Genomic DNA, 21,979 nt, shown 5'->3' with positions numbered 1-21,979 from the left:
CTTGTAAAACTTGGATTTGTGTAAATGGAATTCTAGTTTCCTTTGAAAGTAACTTGATACAGTTGTGAGTTTGGAAGATAATCCTAAAATGTAATCCTTTAATATATTGCAACTTTTTTTTGCTATCCTCAGCAACATTGGTGACCTTGGATTTGACTGTTGGCAGTGGTAACTTCGTGTTCTAGACTGGGTCTTACAACTCTTCAGAGTACCTTGTGTACTTGCAGTGCTGCGTGTGCATATACTGTGTGTTAGTGGTGCATATATGGCAGTTTGGAGAACATCTGGTCCATAAAATGAGACAGACCATTTACCATTCTTTAACATCAAATATGAAAATCATCAATCTGAATAAATGTGTGTTTAAATTATGCAATTACTTAAATGTGAATGTATTATAGCATTACAGGTAGCAAAAAGAAATCAGATGTGAGGTATAAGCTATGTTTACTTGCAAATCAACATCAGTTTAAGTTTACTATCTAGTCACAGGCTTTCTTTCAGAAAAGGAGCAGAAATGCAAAATCAAATGAAAATTGCATGTTTAAATCAAGTTTCCTTGCTTGATGATTGAAATAGTAACTATTCTTGGTTACTGTAAATACTTTTGAATTAACCTGGCCTGAGTATCTGTCCTTCTGCAGTGAACTGCAGGAGGAGTGTTTTGACATGAGATGCATTTCACCAAATGCGATTAATATTTTTCGAATATGAGAACAAAAAGCAGAATGTTGGTTATGGCTTTTCCTGTGGATCCAAAACAGGTAAGTTTTGAAGCAAGATGGAAATGGACAGGAAAACATCAGAGGAGCCACGCTAAATGGGTGATAGGATTGTAGCACAGGCTGGAAGCCAGTAATGGTAAATTCTTCCTTCTTATTTTGATGCTATCTTTCCATTCAGTATTAAGGAGGATGCTCCAGGTCTGTCCCATGGGGAAGTTCTGTGGTGCAGCTGAGCCGATCTAACATCTTTCTGTTTCTGAAAGATCTCCCTGCACCTAAGTCTTGTGGGTCCTGCCTGCTCCTTTGCTTCAGCTCGGACACTCATCTGACCCTTCAGTGAGTTGATCCCCTTCCCTAAGGCCACAGAATACACCTCACTTTTTAAATATTTATTTTCTGATGTTTTAGGAAACTGAGTCTGCAAGATGTCAGGCAGGCACCCGGCAGTGAACAGAGGGACGAGGACCAACCAGATCTAGGGAGGCAAATTGGAGTAGGTCATAGGGGTGGTGGAGATTAAGAAGTCTTTCTGTGGCATAGGCTGCTTTGAACAGTTTGCTTATCTTGCAGGCCTGTACCTTTAGTTTCCTCATCTGTTACAGCAGGAATCATACTTATCTGTCTTACAGGATTGCTAAAATACTTTGTAATGTGCGTTCAAGGCATCGTAAGTGGTAAGAAAGATCTTACAGAAGCAATCCTGCCTTACTGTATACTGAATGTACTTACTACTTTTGCCATAAAACTTTGTTTCTCAAGAGATAAGATATCATAAAGCCATTGGATTACCATTGATAATGGTAATTCTGCCTGTCACGTATCAGCTCTTCTGTTGAAGAATGATGAAGCTCTCTTAGTATTAATAATTTTGTGGGAAGAGCAGGGCTAGCTGTTTGAATCATTGAAGGTTGCTATGAGAAACCCAGTAGTGTTTCCATAGGGCATACTAATGTAATTATAGAAGCTTCTTTTGAAAATTGATAAGGCATCAGTTATTTGTAGCTCTGCTTCAGAGCAAATAAAACAGTAGCAAATGTTGAACAGAGTGGGTGACCTGTGGGTATCCTGATTTTCTTTGCAACTGCACGTGGCCTTCCAGAAGATAGGCTTGGGTTTGCTTTTAGTCTGTTCGAGCTCTGGCTGATCTGGGTACAGTTCTGAGAAGCAGCAATAAAGGGCATTCGCTATCAACCTGTAGCAGTTGCTTTGTACTTGGCTTTTGGCTCTTGCAAGGAGAGCAACAGGCCCAGGAATCACAGAACATCGATAAATGGCTCCCCATCCCAGTGGGAGACTGACTGCCCAGCAGAAGATACTGTCTGTAATCAGATCCTTGTAGCTCTGCATTGCTCTAGTATGTCTGTCTAGAATCTAGCAGTGTCTTGGTTTATTTTACTGTTCGTGTTGCTCTCTGAGAGATGGATTTCTTCATCTGAAACGAAAATTTGTAAACATACAAGTGCAAACTAAAGCTTGTGAGTTACATTTATAAAAAGCCACGTTACCGGTTTCAGTCAACTAAAATATCAATTTAACATATTTTCTGGATGTGAGCTTTAGCTTCTCAAGCTTTACTCAACATAAAACGTGAGGTGATAGTACGAGCTCTCCAGCCTTTTTTGCTTATATCAGTTGCAAGGCTTCAGAAAGTACTTTACTTCAGATGCTAATTGTAGTTAAGCAGCTAAAAAGAAATCTGATAGATTGGATATGGTATCATCGTTTTATTGACATTTTGCCCTTAGAGGGGGAAAAAAATCCATGAATCTTGTTAATACCATCTCCTACCTACTTGATGTCCAGTAGAAATAACAAAAAAATGTAATGTATGCAAGATAATTAAATGGACCAGATAGGCATTGCAGACAATTCATAACTGTCTTGGAATACCGAGCATAGAATATCTCTCTCTACATGGATGGAAACAGGAAAGTTTTAGAGAGTTCCTAATCCTAGTTCTATACTTTGATCATTCTTGAGAACAAGGGAAAGAAAATTTGTTTTTGTTAGCTGGCCCCTTAAATGCCATGTTGGCCCCTTAAATGCCATGTATGTGTGGGATCTTTTGGGTTTTACTTGCGTAAGGACTTTGTGTCCAGTATGGGTGGACAGGAAAGGATGGAATATTTGCTTTATGGTTTTTGTGGTTATCCATCAGTAAAATGTTGTTTACTCCCATTCTTAGTGATAGATTTTGGATGGGTTACTGTAGGAGTGACAATGTGGGGAATATTTGGAAGAGAGAACGCTGACAAACTACAGATCTGTCAGGTGCATTAATTTGTAAAATTATTTGTTCCTATATGATAATAATCTTTGGGGGTTTGCTTTTCTCAAGGTTATGGTGGAACATTTATCCATTCACTGTCCATGTTACAGTTATTTAAAGGTATATTTAACATGTTTGGAACAGTGTGTATGCCATTTTCTTATTCTCTCTTATGGCTTTGCAGTTGTATTAATGTACTGACATGCTCATTCTGGGAACATTATGAGTCGGTTACTTATCCTTCTTCTCCCAGATAATCCTAGCAGCCTTTCCATATTCTGCTTTGACCAGTGGCACAAGTATTACACAGCCCCTTGTACGAGAGAAATACATTACAATATGGACACAAGGAGAAATAGCAGTGGCAGTAATACGGCAGTTGCTGTGATGGTCTACAGTTTTAAGCAAGACAGGATATTTAGGTGTAATGTCTTGTTTTATATATTTTTAGAAAGAAATAGGGTGATTTCAGGCAAACATATAATCTTTGGATTATATACAAAGTATAACAGATTTTTCTTTTTTTGTTTTATATCTTGCTGCATTTTAATCAACCAGCCCAGTACAGAGTTGGTAGGTTGACGATCCAGTGAAGTCAGCATCTGTATCAGGTATTATTTGAGGTTTCAGGATCACTGAGTAACTAGATTTCCACGTATTTAATTTAGGGTTTTCATTCTTTTAATAGTTAGGAATAGAATTTTTGTATTCTGACATTGTAATTTGTTTGTTCATCAGCTGTCTTTGTTTCATGCTGTCATTTGGTAGAACAGTAAGTGAAAAGTAATAAAACATTTAAGTTATTGGGGTAGAATTTTCTTAAAATGTCGTTCTCGAGTTACTTAATTTCAGAAGCTTTTTATCAGCTTTGTGAAATACTGTATATTTTACCTTTTTGTCTAAGTAATGGGTTTTTTTGTGCATCCATCTACTGCAGATCAAATGTAATGGCTGTTTCAAGCAGATGCTGAAGTGTTGATTTCATTGCAATCTATCTAGTATAAATAACAAGAAAGCATATAGTTTTCTCCTAGTTACCTCCTGTTATTCTGTGGTCTGTGCATAATACACAGTTAAAGGAGAAAGTATTGAGATGTCATGAAAGCGTTAGATACTGAAGTAGTATACTGCCTTACGTTCCTTGAATCTAAAAAGAAACTGGAATGTACTGATCCTTTTAAGCTATAGAGTTGAAATCCTGAAAAAGATGTTTTCATGTAGTTTGTTTTAATAGACTTTGTAAGCTCAAGGGGACCACTGACACTGCAAGATTATGATGTTACCTTGCCAAGCTGCTTACCAGAAAAAGCAGCAGAATTTTCCTTGAGCAGTTTGCAAGCAGACTTTCTCAATACAGAAAAGGAACCTTCAGTACAGATGTTGAGTTTTATAGAGGGAATGATCAGGGTGGATTATATGTTACCAGTTTTTTTTTTCTCTAATTGTTCTGCTTTTTCACCCCTTCACATAGACATACAGAAATAGCACTTAATATAGTGAATATTAGGCTTTTATACAGCTCTGGAGGTACTTTGAGAAGTACTTATTTAGTAAAAAAATGATTATACTAAAACAAGTTTGTCTAAATATATAGTAATTCTAGGCATAGAAGGAAAAAAGTGACTGTATGTAAAATAGCTTTAAAATTTCAGGTCAAAATTTTATATTATTAATGGAATTACTTCAGATTGCTTTTGTCTTATTATTGTTACTTTTGGCTAGAATCTGTAAGCATGATGGAATCCTAAGGAATTTACAGTCATGTTCAAAAAAAAAAAAAAGAAAAGGCAACCTTTGCATGAGCAAAGCATGAGTGCAGGAGTATGACCTACATTTGTCAGATTTAGCAGAAGCAGCCTGCTAAGTAGCACATCATCTACTAAATGCAATTGTATTCCTTTCCCAAATCCAAGTTTTCAAAATGAAGTAGAAAATGCATGAAGCTGACATTCTTCAGTCGAGTCAATCTTTTCTCTGGCTGTTTTGAAAAGTTTACCATCTTCATCTGAAGATCGTTGTGCTTCTTGTGAAAGGCAGTAAGGTGAAACTTGGCAATGGAAAGAAGAAAATCCAAACAAAGAATGCCAGTGTTTTTTTTCTTCTGTTTAGTCGTGGATAGCTTTAGCTTTGTGTGTATGTGAATGCATTAGCTCTGTGTGAATATTTATCTAAAAGGTATAGATATAACTACGACAATGAATTTCCCTTTTGATTTTCATGCTTTGTAGATTCTGAAACTGAGCTTTACCAAAAAAAATCTTGTAAGCATAGGTTAAGTAAAGATGTTGAAAGGCATTGAGAGTTTTATGTTGAGGAAGAGAAATAGTTGGGTCCAAGAAGTTTGATAGTTACTGCATTTATATAACTTCCTGGGAAAAAAATGAAATAAAATTAATTACAGGACTATGTAGGAAGTAGTGAGAATATTACTTTTACTTAACACCACACACACCCCACCCACCCCACCCCCCAATTTACAGTATTTCTTTACTTTCTTGGTGAAACCTGAATGTTTGTTCAATGGAAGAGCGTTTTCCATAACTTTGTAGAGATTATAGTTAGAAGCAAGCACTATCTGGTAGTTGTACAGAGTTAAATGAATTACAGGAAGCCTGGCTATCTTGGGATGTTTCCATGTTAAGAAATAGATATCTCAATACAATATAAAATGAATAAATTTTATATTAAAAATTATACCTTTCAAAGGCTTGGTCTTTGCATATTGACAAAGCTGAATGGGAAGAATTGGCATCTCAACTAAATTTTTAGTTAATTATAGAAATGAATTTTATAAACAAAATTTGAGTAGTCTCTTTTTTACATTGACAGCATTAAAGTGAAATGTTCAGAATTCTTACTTAAAATAACTGATGTTGCTCCTTGAATGTATTTTTCCAGAGTTTCTGAAAATCTTTTTCTGTTCATTTGTTTTCATCTGTGATCATTTTTATACCTCTTTTTGTATCATATTTAAGAAAATAGAAGATACAGTCCTTGATAGCTGTCCTTCCACTGAATACTTCTGTAGTCAGCAATTTTTACCTATTATGTATTTCTTACTAGAAAGGTTATAGTGTCACGCTGTCATGCAAGAAGAATGATAGAGCTGTTTGTGACTACAGCATAGTGCTGTTTCTTATCCCCACTTCAAAATTGTATATTTTATGTACCTAAATCTTTCATATGTCTAGCAGGAGCATCTGGCCAGGAGGAAGAGAGAATCATAATTGTGAAGACCTCTACAAAGTAAAAATAATTAGACACGAGACTGTTGTGCTAATTTACCTAGGTGCAGATCTGCCTTCCTGGCTTCAGCTTTCCTACCAGAGTATGACTGTGCGTAGAGGATGCCTGCTTCTTGCTGGCCTCCTTTCCTCTATTTGTACAGGTGACCAGTCAACACTTGGCATATTAATGCAGACAGAGCGGCTCAAAAACATCATTTGCTTAACTGAGCACATACGTATGCAGCTAATCTCATGTCCTCTGAGTCCTGCTAGTGAAACAACTCACTCCTGTACAGAAGTCTTTGCTTTGCTGCAGGCATTCATTTAAAGCTTCCAACTCTTATGAAGGTCTCTTCAGTGACTGTTGCTTGTCAAGGTTGCTCTGAGGCAACCGGTCTTTGAGTTTGTCTGTCTTCATGATATTAGATTCTTTTAACCCAGAGACCTTGGCACAACCTTGCAGAACCTCGAGGAAAAAACATGGAACTTGAAGCAAAAGTGGATAGGTATGGGGAGGAGATGAAGCTGTTCCTTAGCTTTGCATCTCTCTTATGTGAGGGCAGGAGTATCCCTCCTCTCCATCTAGACCTCTGAGCAGTGGTTCTGAGGTGGGTGCAAGTCCTCCAACACAGGCCGAAATCTTCAGTTATGGCACATTTGAGGGACAGTCAGGACTAGAGTTAAGTTCTTGATCCCAGAGCCAAAGACCGAGAAACCTGAGTTCTTTGAAAACGGCAACTCTCGTCTTTTTGTATTAGAAATTTAAATAAATAAATATCCAGCTCATTGAAGGTCTCCGGTGTGAGAAGTGCCTTGCTTCACAGCTCTAAGAGTGCAGCCTGTGGTGAGCAAAGGGCTGCGTGGTGGGAAGCTCGTGCCCACAACCCCCTTCCCACCCGTGATGCAGCTTGCAGGCATCACCAGGAGCTCCCTCCCCGCAGGCTGACTGACGCAGCGTCCTTCCCTGCTGCAACACGCCGCACTCAAACTGCTCCGCAGAGGTTATCAGATTTCTGACTGAAATAATGTCTTGCTGTCCAACAGAAATAATTCTTGTTTATGGGGCTCTTCTGAATTTTAAGAACTGGTGCCTTCTGTTATTTTCTCCCTTCGTCTCCCCCTCCCGTTTTTTATTTTATTTTTTATTTCCAGTGTTGCGGTGCATGTGTCACATACAAAGGTGTATTGGGATTTTGGGGGAGGATATCAAAACTTCAATGTATGTTCATAAGAAAGTATTCAAAGAGCCTGTGGGCAGATATTGGAGATAATTAGGAACTAGCTGGAACTGCTGCAGGCTCGAGGGATGTTTGCAGGCTGCAGAACGTTCCTATGGGAAAGAAATTGCTCTGTAATTACAGGCAAGGTCAGTGCAGTCAGTTCAATAGACTAGAGATGGTAGGAGCTGGGCCTCCCTCCCTTGAAGATCTTTGAATGTCATTAACGAGACACAGTTGTTACCACTTTTTAAGTAAATGTCCCCTGAAGTATACATTGTGTAAGCGTTCTCTGTGCTGTGAGGATTGCAGTCCTTTCTTGAGAGAGAAGATTCACACTTGTAAGTGAAGGGAATTTCTTGGTCACACTTCACATTTCTTTTAATCTCTAAAGATTTCAAATGCGTGTTTCAGTGGTGTAAATCTCCAATTTGTTTAAAAGGCTAATAAGTGTTATTTGTACATTTTTCTTTTCTGAAACAGGTCTTTCAACATCTCTCTGAAGTATTTCAGCCCACTTCAATTTATTTGAAAATGAGGCATATTTTCATGGCTGGTGGGTAGCCTTGGCTCCAGGACATTGTGGTAGCCATCTTAAATTCATTCTCAAGAGACAAACTTTGCTTCCCTCTCTTCTGAGGGCAAACCCTTGAGTCAAAAAGTACTCTGTGCCCCAAATTTGTCATCAAAAGCCTTCAAGTGGCAATACTAGTTGCAAGTACTCCTCCCTTCTGTTTCTCCCTTGTGCTGTACAGCTCCACCTTCTCCATTTTGCCAGCGCAGCTGAATGTGGGACCACGCTGGGACTGTGTCAGGGATTGATTCAACTTAAAACTAAAAAGAAAAAGCTCTTGAGCACAGTTCAAACTGGTTGGAATCTAGGCTGCTGTGGTGCCGTACTTCCCACCCCCTTTCTTACCTTGGCAAGATTACGTTATGGTGAGTTCACTAAGGGAAGCTGCCTTAAAATCGATTGCTGTTTTTGGAGGGTGAGTTTGTGGCAAGATCAGCTTCCTGAACTGCATGACTGGAAGAGTGCTGGCCATTATGCGAGGAGAGGCTGGAGGGGTATGGCTTGTCACAAGGCAAGCTGAGAGTGCAGCTGAATGTAGCAAACCAGATCTATATTGGTTAAGCTGTTGTGAATCTTCATTTCTGAAATTTTTAATTGGATCATTTCGCTGATGTAGTTCAGAGTGTAGCACCTTGAATGATCATCCTGGGTTAAGTGAGGGGCATGGTGTGCCGTGCTAGGGGTTGAGAAAGAAGTGATGAGGGCTGCGGGAGCAGAAATATCTTCTGTTTGTCTTGCAGCTGAATGCTTTGTATTGTGAAGTCTAGCCTTCAGTTATTTTTCTGGTTTGCTTCCCTGCCATCTAGCATTATTTGACTCAGAAATTTCCCATGGGCGTGTTTGACCAGTAACTGATTAAAGGGACTTCCAGCAGTTCTTCCACAAGTGGATATAATATTTATTCGCCTAAAGTTGCTAAAGAAAGTGTTTAAAAAAACGAACCAAAACCAAACAAAAAACCACACCTAAGTTAGGTATTCTCTTTCCTGCATGAATTGGTAGGTTCTCTTTAGCTCAAATATCCTTAGTTTTGGAGCTGAGTCTGTTCTGCAGTGCTTTTATCTTTTCTAACTTCTTTTCCCTGTGAACAGCATAACTGTTTACCCCACTTCCTCCATAGGCAGGATTTTTAACAATTTACTGTATTTCATGTCTTCAGGCCTCCACCTTTTGGAGAATGTGTATAAATTTAGCAACTCACAATTAATAGCTTCTAACAGTTTGCTTAAGGACCCTTGGTGTTTTTCTTGAAAATATTTTTCCTGAAGGCATTTTAAAATTTTCTTGCTTGTTCTTCCTAACTGTATTTTTTAATTTAACTCCCATTTAATCTGATGGTGTAGCATCAAGCGTTGAAAGTGGAGTATCTATAATAGTTCTAGAAAGAATACAAGTATTTCCCTTATTTTTCATATAAGACAACTATACATGAAAAAAGATCTTGCACTTTAAAAAATGTATACAACATACATATATTGCCTTCTCCCCTATTACAAGAACCCAGGAGGGTCATTCAGCACATCAGAAATGCCGATCAGCTACTACTATTTTTTATTTTCACTTCTCTGCGAGTGTAATTTGGTGGAGGAGATGATTGTAAGTTTGTCGGAGTATTGCACTGAAATAAATTTTGTCAATATTCACAATGAATGTCTGCTGAACAGCTACTAATACAAGCTTCACTTCTCTCAATATGCCAACAAATACATTTTCTGTCAGTTTTATTTGCTTGACAATATATAGGTGCATATAAGTAACATTACAGTGTCTGTATTAATGGGCTGGCAGTTACTCTCACAGTGCCTGGTGTTACAGCTTTGCTACATATCTGTTTCTGTGCAGCTATGCTGGGGTAACCGATCTCTTTACATCTCTGATGAGCACGACTGGCTGTCTTGCCCAGGCCATGCAGCTGTCCTCGAGTAGGGGAAGAGCTTCTAGAATTACCCAAGGACAAACATTGCGGAGAGAAAACCATTTAAGAACAAACAGAGCAAAAATCAAGCCTCTTCTAACTTTTTTTCCCTCTCCGCTCTTCCTTCATTTTTCTAGGGGTGAAGAACATTTTTTACAACCACTAGTTAGCTTATTGGTATTTGTTTAGAATCATGTCCTCCAAATTAATTTTGTGGTGTTGTGTAATATGAAAGAAAGGTGTTAACCTCAATGACTTATACCACAATGGAAAGTGAATAAAGCAAAGATAATTAGATGAGTGAAAGAAGAGGAAAACCAGTATTTATTCAGGTCAAAGTTACATTTTCTCCCTATGGAATTGTCCTTTTTTTAATGGAAAAAAAAAATCCTTTTACCTCCAAACCAGTTATCTTTTCTTGTATGTGCTTCAGCCTTTTAGGAATTGAGTAGTTCATTTTGTTAAATAATTTTTTTTCCTTTTGGATAGGATTATTTAATTTATGTTACTTTATAAGTTGGACTAAATAAACAATAAAATGTATTATCTTGCCAGCTTCTAGCTCTATCGTATTTAGCCTGTAATATAGTGACTGTATTACAGAATGTGCCAATTTTGTAGTATAGTGTTCTGCAGTAACCTTGAAGATTACTCCCACACCATCATTTGATAGCTGGTGGGATCATCTGCCATCAGCTTGTGTAGAACCAGTTGTGGTTTGATCCTTCAGAACAAAATGCAACTTCGTGGTCTTGCGGATACTTTTTTTTTTTTAAAGTATCTTGCTATCTTCATGGATATTGGTGTATATTTTTTCCTTCTTAGACTGTAAAGGGAGGGAAAACTGCAGTTTCCTTTGACCTCATGCAAGTTTGACAGGAAGGAAATCTGGTTAGGCTGAAAAATCCTGAAATCTGGTAGCCTGACTTTTCAAAGACTCTGTAGCTTACGTTTCTTTCCATAAGATGTTTGGGCAGTCAGAATCTTCAAAATGCAGGCTGTGAGTCCTTTTTTGTTTTGTTTTGGTTTTTTTAAGATAATAATTTAGAAATAGTGTGTACTCACCTTAGTTTTTCCTTCTCTGCTTTCCTTCCCCTCCCAGTCTCCTTTTGTCCTCACCTTCAGACACTCTGCTCTGGAGCCTTGAAGAGTGGGGTTTTGAATAAACATAAAATGCTGAAGAGCTTGCTGCAGTATTGGTACACTTGGCTGTGCATGACTTATTTCTGTCAACAAGAGAGACACCTCTATGAAAGATGCATGAGAACAAGCAAATATTTTTCTGGTTGTCCAGCTGTGGCTTAACGCTTACACTTTATATAAGTTAATCGAAACAGGAGATAAAAATGATAAGTTAAATATTGACACTTAAATATGAGAGCCACTGTTAATAAGCTCATTTTAAAAAACTAATACCTAAATTTATTTCTATAATGTGGAAACACAACTTGTTGCTGGTTTTGTATTTGGGAAGAGCTATGCTTTCAAAGCAAAATCAGATAAAATACTTGTGGATCCTTCTTTCCTGTGTCACAGGTCTAATATGTTTTTGTCTCATTAGGTATCTGTACTTAAGAAATGTTTTACATCACTGGGCTTAGACACAAAACAGTATTAGAGGATGAGTTCAAGTAGTATCTCCCTTTGTTAAAGGGAAAATCTAGAGCAAAGATATTTTCAGCTACCCTTTAAGTGAGAGTAAAAGTAGGTAACTGCAATTTGTTGATAGTTAGTGTCCCAGTAGTGCTAGAAATAATTTACCAGCAAAAATAAATATTTTTTCAGGATCCAGTGTACTTATATGATTAGCCCTTGCCCTGCTCTGAAAGAAAAGACGCATAAAGTTTGATTATAAAAAATCTGCAGTTAAAAATTTAGTTTGGATGAGTTTCATCTGGAAGGCCATGTTCTCTTTATATGGGGAGCCCAAACTGAATTCAGACTAGTCGTAAGGTCGTGCAAGTAACACCTAGCTCTTCTCTAATGCTTTTTATCCTCGACTCTTACACATGCTTTACAATAGAAGTAGTAACCATTACCCTTGTGTTTCATGGTGGGGAAAAAGAAGGCAAAAAGCTTGGTTTAAACATGTGAAAAGGAGCAGAAATGTGGGACTGCTGTAACGGTAGAAGGAGTTGGGGGGTGTCTAAATTAGTTACTGATTTTCTTGAGGGAAGACTAGCATCTGAATCTTTTAATTAGGTTATTTCTTAGGAAATACTGAGTGGGTGGAAATGAAGGAGAGGGGAATGGAAAGAATTAAATCTTAATGTATAATATATGTAATCTTAATTCAGCCTATCTTTTGAGTGTTTGACACTACAGTCTTAAAAGTATTTTTTATCTTGTCTACTGAATATAAGTACAACATAAAGGAAGTGTTGACCCTTGGTGATTTAAAGGTAAAATATTCTCATAGGGTGTATTGTATTGAGCGAGAGGTATTTGAATAATGACTGACTTTATTCCTTTTGTAGTTATTTTAGATTTTCATCTCTCCATGTCTAGCATTCCTAATGCAGTTAGGATATTTTTAAGAGGAGAAGCCTTTGGTTTGTCAAATCTTGAAAGTGATGGTAAATGGGACTCGGGTGAGAGAAGGTTATTGGCCAAGATGCAGAAGAGTCCTTTTCTCTAACTTGTTAATTTTATTTGCAGTGAATAAGGACAGACATTGCATACAGATTTAGTGCAAAGCCACTGCATCTGTAGTTGTCTGTATTTTAAAATCCACTTGTAAAGTCATGGTACTTGCACAGTTCAAACAATTCTGTTTAATGCTTAACTCATGCTGCTCTAACTGATGTTTCAGAGACTTTCTGTTTTTGCAGTAAACCAGTTTTTTTGTTTCTCTGTAAGATTAGTAAAGGCTTGCATCATAATACACATGCCGCTAATGTAAAAAGTCAACTCTTGAATGTAGATGTTTGTTAGGAAGACCCCAGTGGGTATGGAAATAATAGCGCTGATCCTTGACAGGATCAAGGTTTGCTTATGGGATAAGTGCAGAAATTCTTCAAACCATTGTGTTCTGAAAGTTTTTCTGAATTTTCCTTTATATGAACTTTCTTTGGACTGTTATTGAGAAGCACCATGAATCTGGAAAGTCTAGGTGACATTTCTCATATCCTCATCATGCTATGATGAAAAAAATTGGTAGTAGCCATTATTTTTAAATCTTTGGTTAGTTGTAATGCTGAAAAGTTCTGGTAGTCACTCACCAAACCTCATGGACAGTGTTCCTGATAAGTGTGCTAGCCGAATAGTGTTGTAAACTACTTTATGACCTTGCCTTTATATCTATAAATTTGTTTTCTTATCTTTTTCTCTTTTTAAAGAATTCTTATTGGTACATCTATGCTAGACTGACAAAAGTGGTTAATTACTCAAAATGTGAGGTTAGTACAGTGCTGTATCTAATATAGACAAGACCATTTCTACAGCTCTGATGAATGTAATGAATGCAATTCTTAATTTAAATGAGCTCTCTTTAGCAGTAACTGTATAGATGCAATAACTGTGTGTATATGTGCACTTCAGATACAACTTCTGGAATATCCTGGACAGCCTTTTGCTTGGTCTCTTCTACGCTATTTACACTCTTCTGTATATAACTGAATTTGGGTAAATTTTTCCCCCTTTTTCAAATGGAGACTTATGCAGGATTTGAGTAGTCTTTAAAATTAATCTGTATTGATTCAAACTTACAAACTTTAATTTTGGAGTACCTTAGATTCCTTTAAAGCAGTAATTTAAGCCCTGGAGGAATCTTCTCAGTCTCCTTTGAGACTGATAAGTTTAGCACTGTACTTTCATGGTTTAGAGCATCTTTCATATGAGGAAAGTTTGAGAGAGCTGGGACTGTTCAGCCTGGAGAAGAAAAGGCTCAGGAGATCTTTTCAATGTGTATAAACACTTGATGGGAGAGAATGACGATGAGGGAGCCAGGCTCTTCACAGCGGTGCCCAGTGACAGAACCAGAGGCAATGGGCACAAACTGACACACAGGACGTTCCCTCTAAACATCAGGAAACAGTTCTTTACTGTGAGGATGACCAAGCACTGGCACAGGTTGCCCAGAGAGGTTGTGGAGTCTCCATCCTTGGAGGTATTCAACAGCAGCCTGAATACAGTCTTGGGCAACTTGGTGATGCTGCTTGAGCAGGGGGGTTGGACCAGATAATGTCCAGAGGTCCCTTCCAACCTCAGCCATTCTGTGATTCTGTTTGTGTGCCTTGGGGTCTAACTCTGTGTCTGCTCCGTCACCGAGACCTCCCTTCCCTACCCTCATTCCAAAGTTGTGGAAGAGTTTGCCCCAGTGACTGTGGCCAAAAGAAAGTTCCTTTTTTTCCCCCCCTAATGTATCCTTCCTGGATATATTTCATTAGTTATGCATGTCAATTGTGAAAAGTTTTGGGAACTTCGGAAGTGAAAACGAAAATTTTTTAGTTCGTATTTGTGTGTGTATCAAATACATATGTGTGTGTGTCTGAATATTGCATGTATCTATATATAATATAGATACTTCACAGGAGTCCAATATAAAATCCTTAATCATAATGCTTCGATTACTGTAATAATAGTCCTTGTATCTTAAAGTTGTTTTGTGGTTTGTTTTATTCACTTTTTTTTTCTTTTTTTATATGTGTGTGTGCTTTGTCTTGCAGAGTTGGAAGAATCCAAGGATTTCAAGCTTTGAATGACAGGCGTCTTACAAGATCACTACAGCTAAACTGAAAAGGCAGATGCAGCTCTGAGTACCAGATTGAGTGAGCTGGTGTGTGTACTGCATGTACCTGAAAATGCACATGTTTTTGTCATCACATAGACTTACTCTTGCATATTCCTGAGAGCTTTGCAATTGATGAAAATTAATTTGAGAACCAGATGGAGCACCTTTACAGCACAGGAATCGGTAACCCATGGAAAGACACCTGCCAGTAATGTTCCACTTTCCACATGGTCTTCACTGGTGAAAAAAGTTTGCAAAAAGAGGAAGAAAAAACACCCTCTACACAGAAAAAGCCTAATAAATACCTCCACAATCTAAATCAATAGCTGCGAGGGAAACAGAAGAGTACAGAGGGTAGAGGAAACTGATTTTGTTATTGCAGAGGAATAATGTATGGTCTTTGGCACGTTTTGCTTTGGGCTCAATAGATTGTGAATGGACTAATAAATCGTGACCATATGTTGAGTAATGATGACTGGAAGTGAATAAGTTGAGGAACTATGGGACAAGTCTGGGCATTGAACTGAGCAAACGTCGTCATCCTTCTTGAGTTAACCAGGTCATCAAACTTGCATATTCTTTCTCCCTCTCCTTTTTCCTCTTTTCACTTAGTGTGGTATAAATACTAATTAATTGAGCTCATAAATGTTATTCAAATAAAACGATTGGAATACTTCATATGTTTCCTTCTTGTACAGCTGCAAATGTTGTGTCTGGAACTATGAATCTGTGCTGTAGACAAGCATCAAGAAGGAAAGAGCCGATCAAACAAGCAAGGAAAATACCTAGAGAAATAGTGAACCCAGGAAGTCAGATTTTTAATGCTGCTTCTCTTTCTTTTTTAGATGATTATATTCCTTCCTTCCTTGAATTTTAGAAGATTTTGAAAGAGTGCTTACTTGATGTGCTTTAATTCTGGCATTTGTTTTTTACGGTAGGATGAAAAGTCTGTGATTCCTTGTAGCAGAAAAAAGGGAAAAGTAAAGGAAAAACAGCTTGACGTTTTAGCCTGTTTTGGAGGAGAGAGAACTTCATGGTTCACCTGAGGCAAACTTATCTGCTTTGAAAGCTAAAAGCTTTAGAGCATTTTTGATTCTGCTATAAATGAAGAAGGGGTTTCTTTTTCATTCGTGTGTGGCAGCAAAAAGTGGGAAAGCAGGCAAGATAGCGTGATAAACAGTTCAGGCTGTGTTGGGTCTCTGGTGGAAAAAAAGTGCTGCAATGAAAATTGGATTGGCTTTGGATTGCAAAAACTTTTGAGTCCAACGAGCGGTTCAGTACCAAGAGGGATTTCCCAGCTGGCCTGGCACACCAGTGCCTGCACAAGTTCGGGTCTGTTGTTTCGCACGGTTTGTGTGCCTTTTTTTCCCTTTATGCAATCTCTTTCAGCTTTAGCAGCAGAAATACATCAGATGGAAAAGATATGCCAGAGGGCAGCTTGGAAAAGATGAATGTCATATATATACATATATATGTATGTGCGTTTGTTTAAATTTCTGCAACTGAACTTTTGAAGAAAATCTGACTGGAGGAAATCTTAAAAGCCTTAAGTTACTTGAAACCTACACATTTGCAACTCTTTGTCTCTGGAATTGCATTACGCTAAACTGGAATCTCAGGCTGTATAAAGATTATATCAAGTTGAGCAAAAAGATGACTTAACCATTTCTTGAGCGCCTCTTATGAAGTAGCTGTTTCTCCAAAGGATAAGTGCACCCTCACTCTACAAACTCAAAAACAAAAATGAACCTGAATTTTTTTTTAAGTGTTACTTTTTCTTAGCCAACTGCCATCATCTTTTATAGAGGAATTTTTCACTATGCATTTGGTGGATATTTATAAACACTGACCCCATCCTCCTCCCTTTCAGTGATCTATCCCAGGTCAGTCTTATCAATAAAAAAAAAATTGATTTAAATTTTGTGCACTAGACATATTACTTTCTTATGTCAAAAAATAAAATATTTAAAAAGCATGTATGCAGCAGTGGAACATGGGCCTGTTCTTTGCAGCGATTCCAACATCCTCTGCCTCTCCTGGAAAGGGAGAGTCCCCAAAAGTGAGAAGGAGAAACCGGTGTGCAGGAGGCGGTACTATGAGGAAGGCTGGTTGGCAACAGGCAATGGCAGAGGAGTTGTAGGCGTCACTTTTACTTCCAGCCATTGCAGGAGGGACCGGAACACCCCTCAGAGAATCAACTTCAATTTGAGGGGCCACAACAGCGAGGTAAGCAAAATGTGTGTTACACTTTAAAGGAAACGATAGCAATCTTTTTTTTTTGGTAGTATTTCTGCTTGAAATTTGACAGGGTGGTATGAAGGAGACTGAGCCAAATGTGATTGGGATCTATTGGAGTCTTTCTAGTAAATTCAAGTGCATGAGGCTGATGGTGGAGGTGTTCTCTGGAAATGGGTCTGGTTTTGGTTTGGCCTATTTTCTCCTTCATTCCCCAGCACCTCCCAGTTTCCAGGCAGATTCAATAAATGTGTGTTAAGGGAGTTAAAAGTTGTGATGGTTGACTGCTTTTACACAGCATTCAGGTCTGGCTTGGAAGACTAATGGAAAGGCAGGGGAGTGGGAGAGGAGTTCAGTTGAAGTCTGCCAGTTTTTCAGAAGCTGCAAACTGAAATGGCCTGTAGCAGGGGGTAGCTGTTATCTCTCAAAAAATGTTTAATTTTGTTAGAAGAAGGAGCAAGTGAGACTTCTCAGAAAAATGTTAAGATGCCCTGCGGTAAAATACTGTAACTTCAGAGTGCAAGGCATTGTCCTGACTACAATGATAGAAAAACTGTTCCATTTATTTTTTCTAAAAGGGATAAATCTGTTGGTAAGAGCTGGTATTTCAGCTGTGCTTTACCATCTTCCTGGCGCCCATCTCTTTCTCTGCATAATGCTTCATGGAAAGTGCAGATGATGCCCAGGAGCATACAGAGTGTCTTGGGCAGATGTGAGGACTTGGTTTGTTTCTGCTTTTTAGTTAGGCTGCATTTGGATGTGCTCTTTGAAAAGAATCTGTCCAAATCAAAGCTTTGCTCTTAGGTTAGTGGGTGGAATGACATTGTATGTACTGAAATTAAAGCCAAAGATACAATGTGGTTTTTCTTGTCTTTTGTGCTACTTACTCCTCGGACTCTAATATATGTTGCCCTTTTGACTTAGGCCGCACCAAAGATTTAGAGGTGGGTGGGTTTGATTCTTGTGTTAACAACAATCCTCTTTTTAAGGAAAAAAGGGAGCAGGGGATGAATATTTAGTCTTAAATAATTTCTTGCACATGCTTTGTCTATATGCTGGTGTGTGGGTGTATTGTAAATTATATAGATTTTTATATTTATAGATGAGAGACAGATTCATGTATATATTTGTATTGGGTTCATTCAAAAAATTACAGCTACCTTTTCCCAAAGGGAAGAATGATGTTTGAATCCAGCATTTTGTTTTGAGCCATCTCTAGTTGTCAGTATAATTTTCAATTGCAAATTGCATTTTATTTTTGAAATGAGTGATACAATGATCACTTTTTATTTCTCCATATTTTCTTGTCTAATTTTTCCGTGAACCTGGGCACCTATTTTTCTCCTTTTGCATAATACGTGTCTTGGAAACAATGGAGGAAGTGCTGTTTATGGGAATGTGAAGTCTTGTTGCAGAACGTGGAAATATGAGACTAGGTTTAAGTATGTACCAGTGAAGTGGAGAAGATGCTGATGTGCATGCTGCCCTTTGCTTTTGGCTAGTTTTGCTTTGTTTACTCAGTTGGCCATTAGTTTCTCTTCCTGGGTCACTGCATCGTTGCTGTGTGGATTGAGCTGTGCTGTTTGCACATCCTTTTACCTAACAGTGATTGGCATGAGAGAGACTCTCAAATGAAAGGAAAATGTTCTGTTTGATTTTTTTTTTTCTTTTTTTTAAATTTGGGCGCTTAAAATGTGCTGGGTCAAGCTTGTCATTAATAAAGAGTTGTGTTTCTGTAAATAATCTTCCTGATAGCAGAAAATGTGTGAATGACCAGAATAGAGGCTGCCAATTCATTTCTCTGTATGGCACTACAAAACTGGTATGGTGGGGTCAAAAATGTGTCGTACTGAAGGAAGAAGAGAAGTGGCTTTAGTGCAGTGAGCTTTCTGTGATGAGTCTGTGGCTGCTATCAGATTTTCCTGCTGGCATATTTTTCTGAGCATTGGTGTAGATGAAAGTTCATCTTTACAAGATGGTGTGTTATACAACACTCTTCACCAGGCTCACTGAATGTAATCCTTTTATAGGAGAATCCTACTGATTTTGGTAGGAATGAAACTATAATACAGGATTTGTTAGTTGTTAAAGGTATAAAGTTGAATGGACAACAAGATTTTTTCTTTAGAAAACACCTTTCCTTCTAAACCTATTGAAAGATCCGTTAAAAGAAAAGAAAAATGTTGAACAGCACAGCTTATTGCTAATATTTGCATAAGAAGTAGTAAATGTTTTGTTTTCCATTCTCATGTTAAAAAGCAAGCTAGTAACATCCTTGTCTCTTCCATGTACCATGTTATACAATGGAAAATGCTAATTCTGCAAGCGTACCCTGGTATATGTGTCTGACTAAAGCTACGTTTGTTGTACAGAATGCGCCCAAAGGGATGTGATTGCTTACACACAGGCTCTTAAAGTTTTTTCACTGACCAGTTCTAGGAGCATATTGTATTGTCCCATTCCCAGAAATGGTGATTTATATCTCTACATATTTTTATCTGGGATAAAGCTAGGGTGACAAGTCAAGTTTATTGCTTTTCTGACATCCATTGCTGCTTTAATATTAGTATGCATTCAGTTATAATGTGTGAAATGCTGTAATGAACAGAGTGGAAGAGGTGAAAATACAGAAGCTAAATGCTTTCCACTTGGGGTATAATTAGCAATATGCTGTGGGCAGAGCAGTACATTGTATTTCAGTTTTAGGGTGAAAATCTGGAAAAGGTAATGCGGCAGTGCTGTGCTTTTCACAAGAACGTGAGACTATTTTTAATTGGGTCATGAGGGTGGATGCTACTGTTGTATTTTTGCTATGTTTTTATGATTGCTGAACAGATTAACTGAAACCTTCTTTCGGTACGCAGCTCCTTTTTTGACGGTAATAGCACGCCTGTAGCATATCAGAACAAATAAGAATGAAGAATCCCCAGGACTGAATTACTGACACGCATATTACAGTGGTGGACTTGCATGACTCATCACGTTGAAAAATAATTGAGAATTAAATGCTTTGTAGCATGAGCCACGCTTGTGTTTTTACAATTGCTTCAAGGTTGGTTTTTAGAGTTTGCAACTAGGAAGTGGCTGCCATATTATTTTAATTAACAACCTCATGTTTTTGTAGTTTCTAAGGAGAACTACAGGGATTAAAATAAGTATATTCCGTTTATTCTGTGGCAAGAGGTGAAAATACTGCATTTTGTGATAGATCTTTTAACTTCAGCATTGCATTTACAGTCCTGAATCTCATTTATATAAGGCTCAACATTCTAAAAATGAAAACTTAAATGGGCACATATCAAAGGCAGAAGCAACTTTGATGCAGAAGGAAGAGGAAATATGTGTTGTGCAGCAGTTGTGCGGCTATGACGTGTTTCACATGTCATAGGAACACATTGCATCTCTGACCATGGGATGTGTGAGGGTAGGTAGTGGATGGAGCAGATGTGAATGACTGCAGAGGCGCATGGTTCAGTCTGGCTTTGGAGCATTTCCCTTGGTCTGGGAGAACAAACTGCTGGAGGCTGGCGTTCGGTGGGTTTCTTTCTTAAGTCTGGCAGAAAGGTTAGAAGGCAGGACAATGTGCCATTGTACCACAGTGTGTGAATTAGCAGCCAGGGAGCAGAGATGAGGTGGCCTAAAACACCTTCCCCTCCCCTTCATGTGTAAATGCAACGCTGTGCAGAAATTAAAGAGTGACATTTAGAAGTCTTTGATTTTGACCTAACTTGACTTTCCTTGGCTGCACTGGGAAACAGTGTTAGAAAAGTAATTGAGCACATTCCTTTTATGACTCTTATTATTTCTGTGATAAATTAAGGATTAAATGAAAAATATCTGGTCACTTCAGCAAGGTCAGGGTTTCACCCAGTGTGACTAGTAGGCTCTGAAGCATGCCAGGCTGAATGCCTTTTTTTATAATACCATGGAGACACTGGCTTTCAGCTTCTGGTCCATCCTGAGGTTTCTGGGGAGAGATTTTCAAGGGGATCCATGAAAGATAATTAGAAAAAAAGCCCAAACTTGTCCTCAGTGGGCTTCAATTAGCCTTACAGGGATCTTTCCTGCCAGTGAAAGATTTACAGGGTGTCTGCAAATCAAATTGGTTGGATGGTGCTGCTGTAGGTGTTTCTCTGAATGGGTTCTGTTGTGTCTAGGGTATTGAGATGATAACAGTTTCTATGGCACTTAATGTTTCTTAAATTATTAGTGTTTAAAAAATGTTTTGCAGGTGTATATTTTTCTTTTCACTGTGCTAACTAAAAAGACATCTTTGATATATTTAATAAGATTCGGTATGCTAATTGCTGGACTGAAGCATTAAAAAGTAGTGCAAGAATATGCAAATTCTGATGCAGTGAATTAAGTAATGTGCTGAATACATTATTGAGTATGCGTAGGGTTTTTTACTGTAAACATGAAGTAAATTGCTCATTTATTTACATTTTATATTATTTGAGTATCCTAAGTGCATGACTACAGCTGCAAAAAGCACCCTGTTTTGTTTAGCACAGGATTTAGAAGTAGATGGGGACATAAATATATCTCAGCTGGACTGTCAAATGAATTATTTTTAGTTACAGCTTTTCAAAGGAATGCTGTCCTTTAAAAATATTCAATAAATGTTACTTTTCATACCTCGTTAGTTATGGAAGTCTCTGCACAGTTCTTGGTTTTGTTTTGTTTGAGTGGAAGGAGGTTGCAAATAGTTTTTCCTGTTTTAAAAAGAAAGCTTTTCTTTTTTCTGTCCGCCTTTTTGGGCTTGTATGTGAAAGTTCTGAGCAATTCTGGCAGAGTAGATTCTTTCCAGAAGTCTATTGCTTGCGTAGGAAACAAATTTTAAAAACGAAACAAATAAACCTTTTCAGTAGTGTTTCTTGGTTTGTAGAGTCACTGATAAGAATATTAAAAAAAAATAGATTTTTTTTTTTTTTTTAAACTTGGTCCATTTTAATTGTAACTGGCATTTGAACCTTAAATATGATTCTTATGATTTGTGGACAGAAAAAACAAGTCAGCATGTGAGTCTTGACAGCATGGGTACCTTGTATCAATCAGACATGGCTGGAACAGTTGTTACTGGTG

The 21,979-nt window shown here is 37.9% G+C and overlaps 1 protein-coding gene across 12 annotated transcripts in view; it reads left to right on the top strand.

Annotated features, from left to right (window-relative positions):
- Positions 1–21,979, top strand: part of TULP4 (TUB like protein 4) — a 167,496-nt gene that overhangs the window by 15,074 nt on the left and 130,443 nt on the right. For 11 of the 12 annotated variants that reach the window (XR_012775279.1, XR_012775278.1, XM_075498902.1 and 8 more), the window contains one exon: positions 14,595–16,885. Coding sequence is in view for 10 of the 12 variants with exons in the window: in XM_075498902.1 (XP_075355017.1) it covers positions 16,634–16,885 (252 nt within the window). In the remaining 2 variants the exon portion in view is untranslated. Of the gene's footprint in view, positions 1–8,309; positions 8,378–14,594; positions 16,886–21,979 lie in introns of those variants that run through there. The other variant, XM_075498906.1, reaches the window with a different exon arrangement.

This window comes from Mycteria americana, chromosome 3, assembly GCF_035582795.1.
Source record: "Mycteria americana isolate JAX WOST 10 ecotype Jacksonville Zoo and Gardens chromosome 3, USCA_MyAme_1.0, whole genome shotgun sequence".
In the NCBI taxonomy this organism is placed as follows: domain Eukaryota; kingdom Metazoa; phylum Chordata; class Aves; order Ciconiiformes; family Ciconiidae; genus Mycteria; species Mycteria americana.
This window is presented reverse-complemented; position numbering and strand designations above follow the sequence as displayed.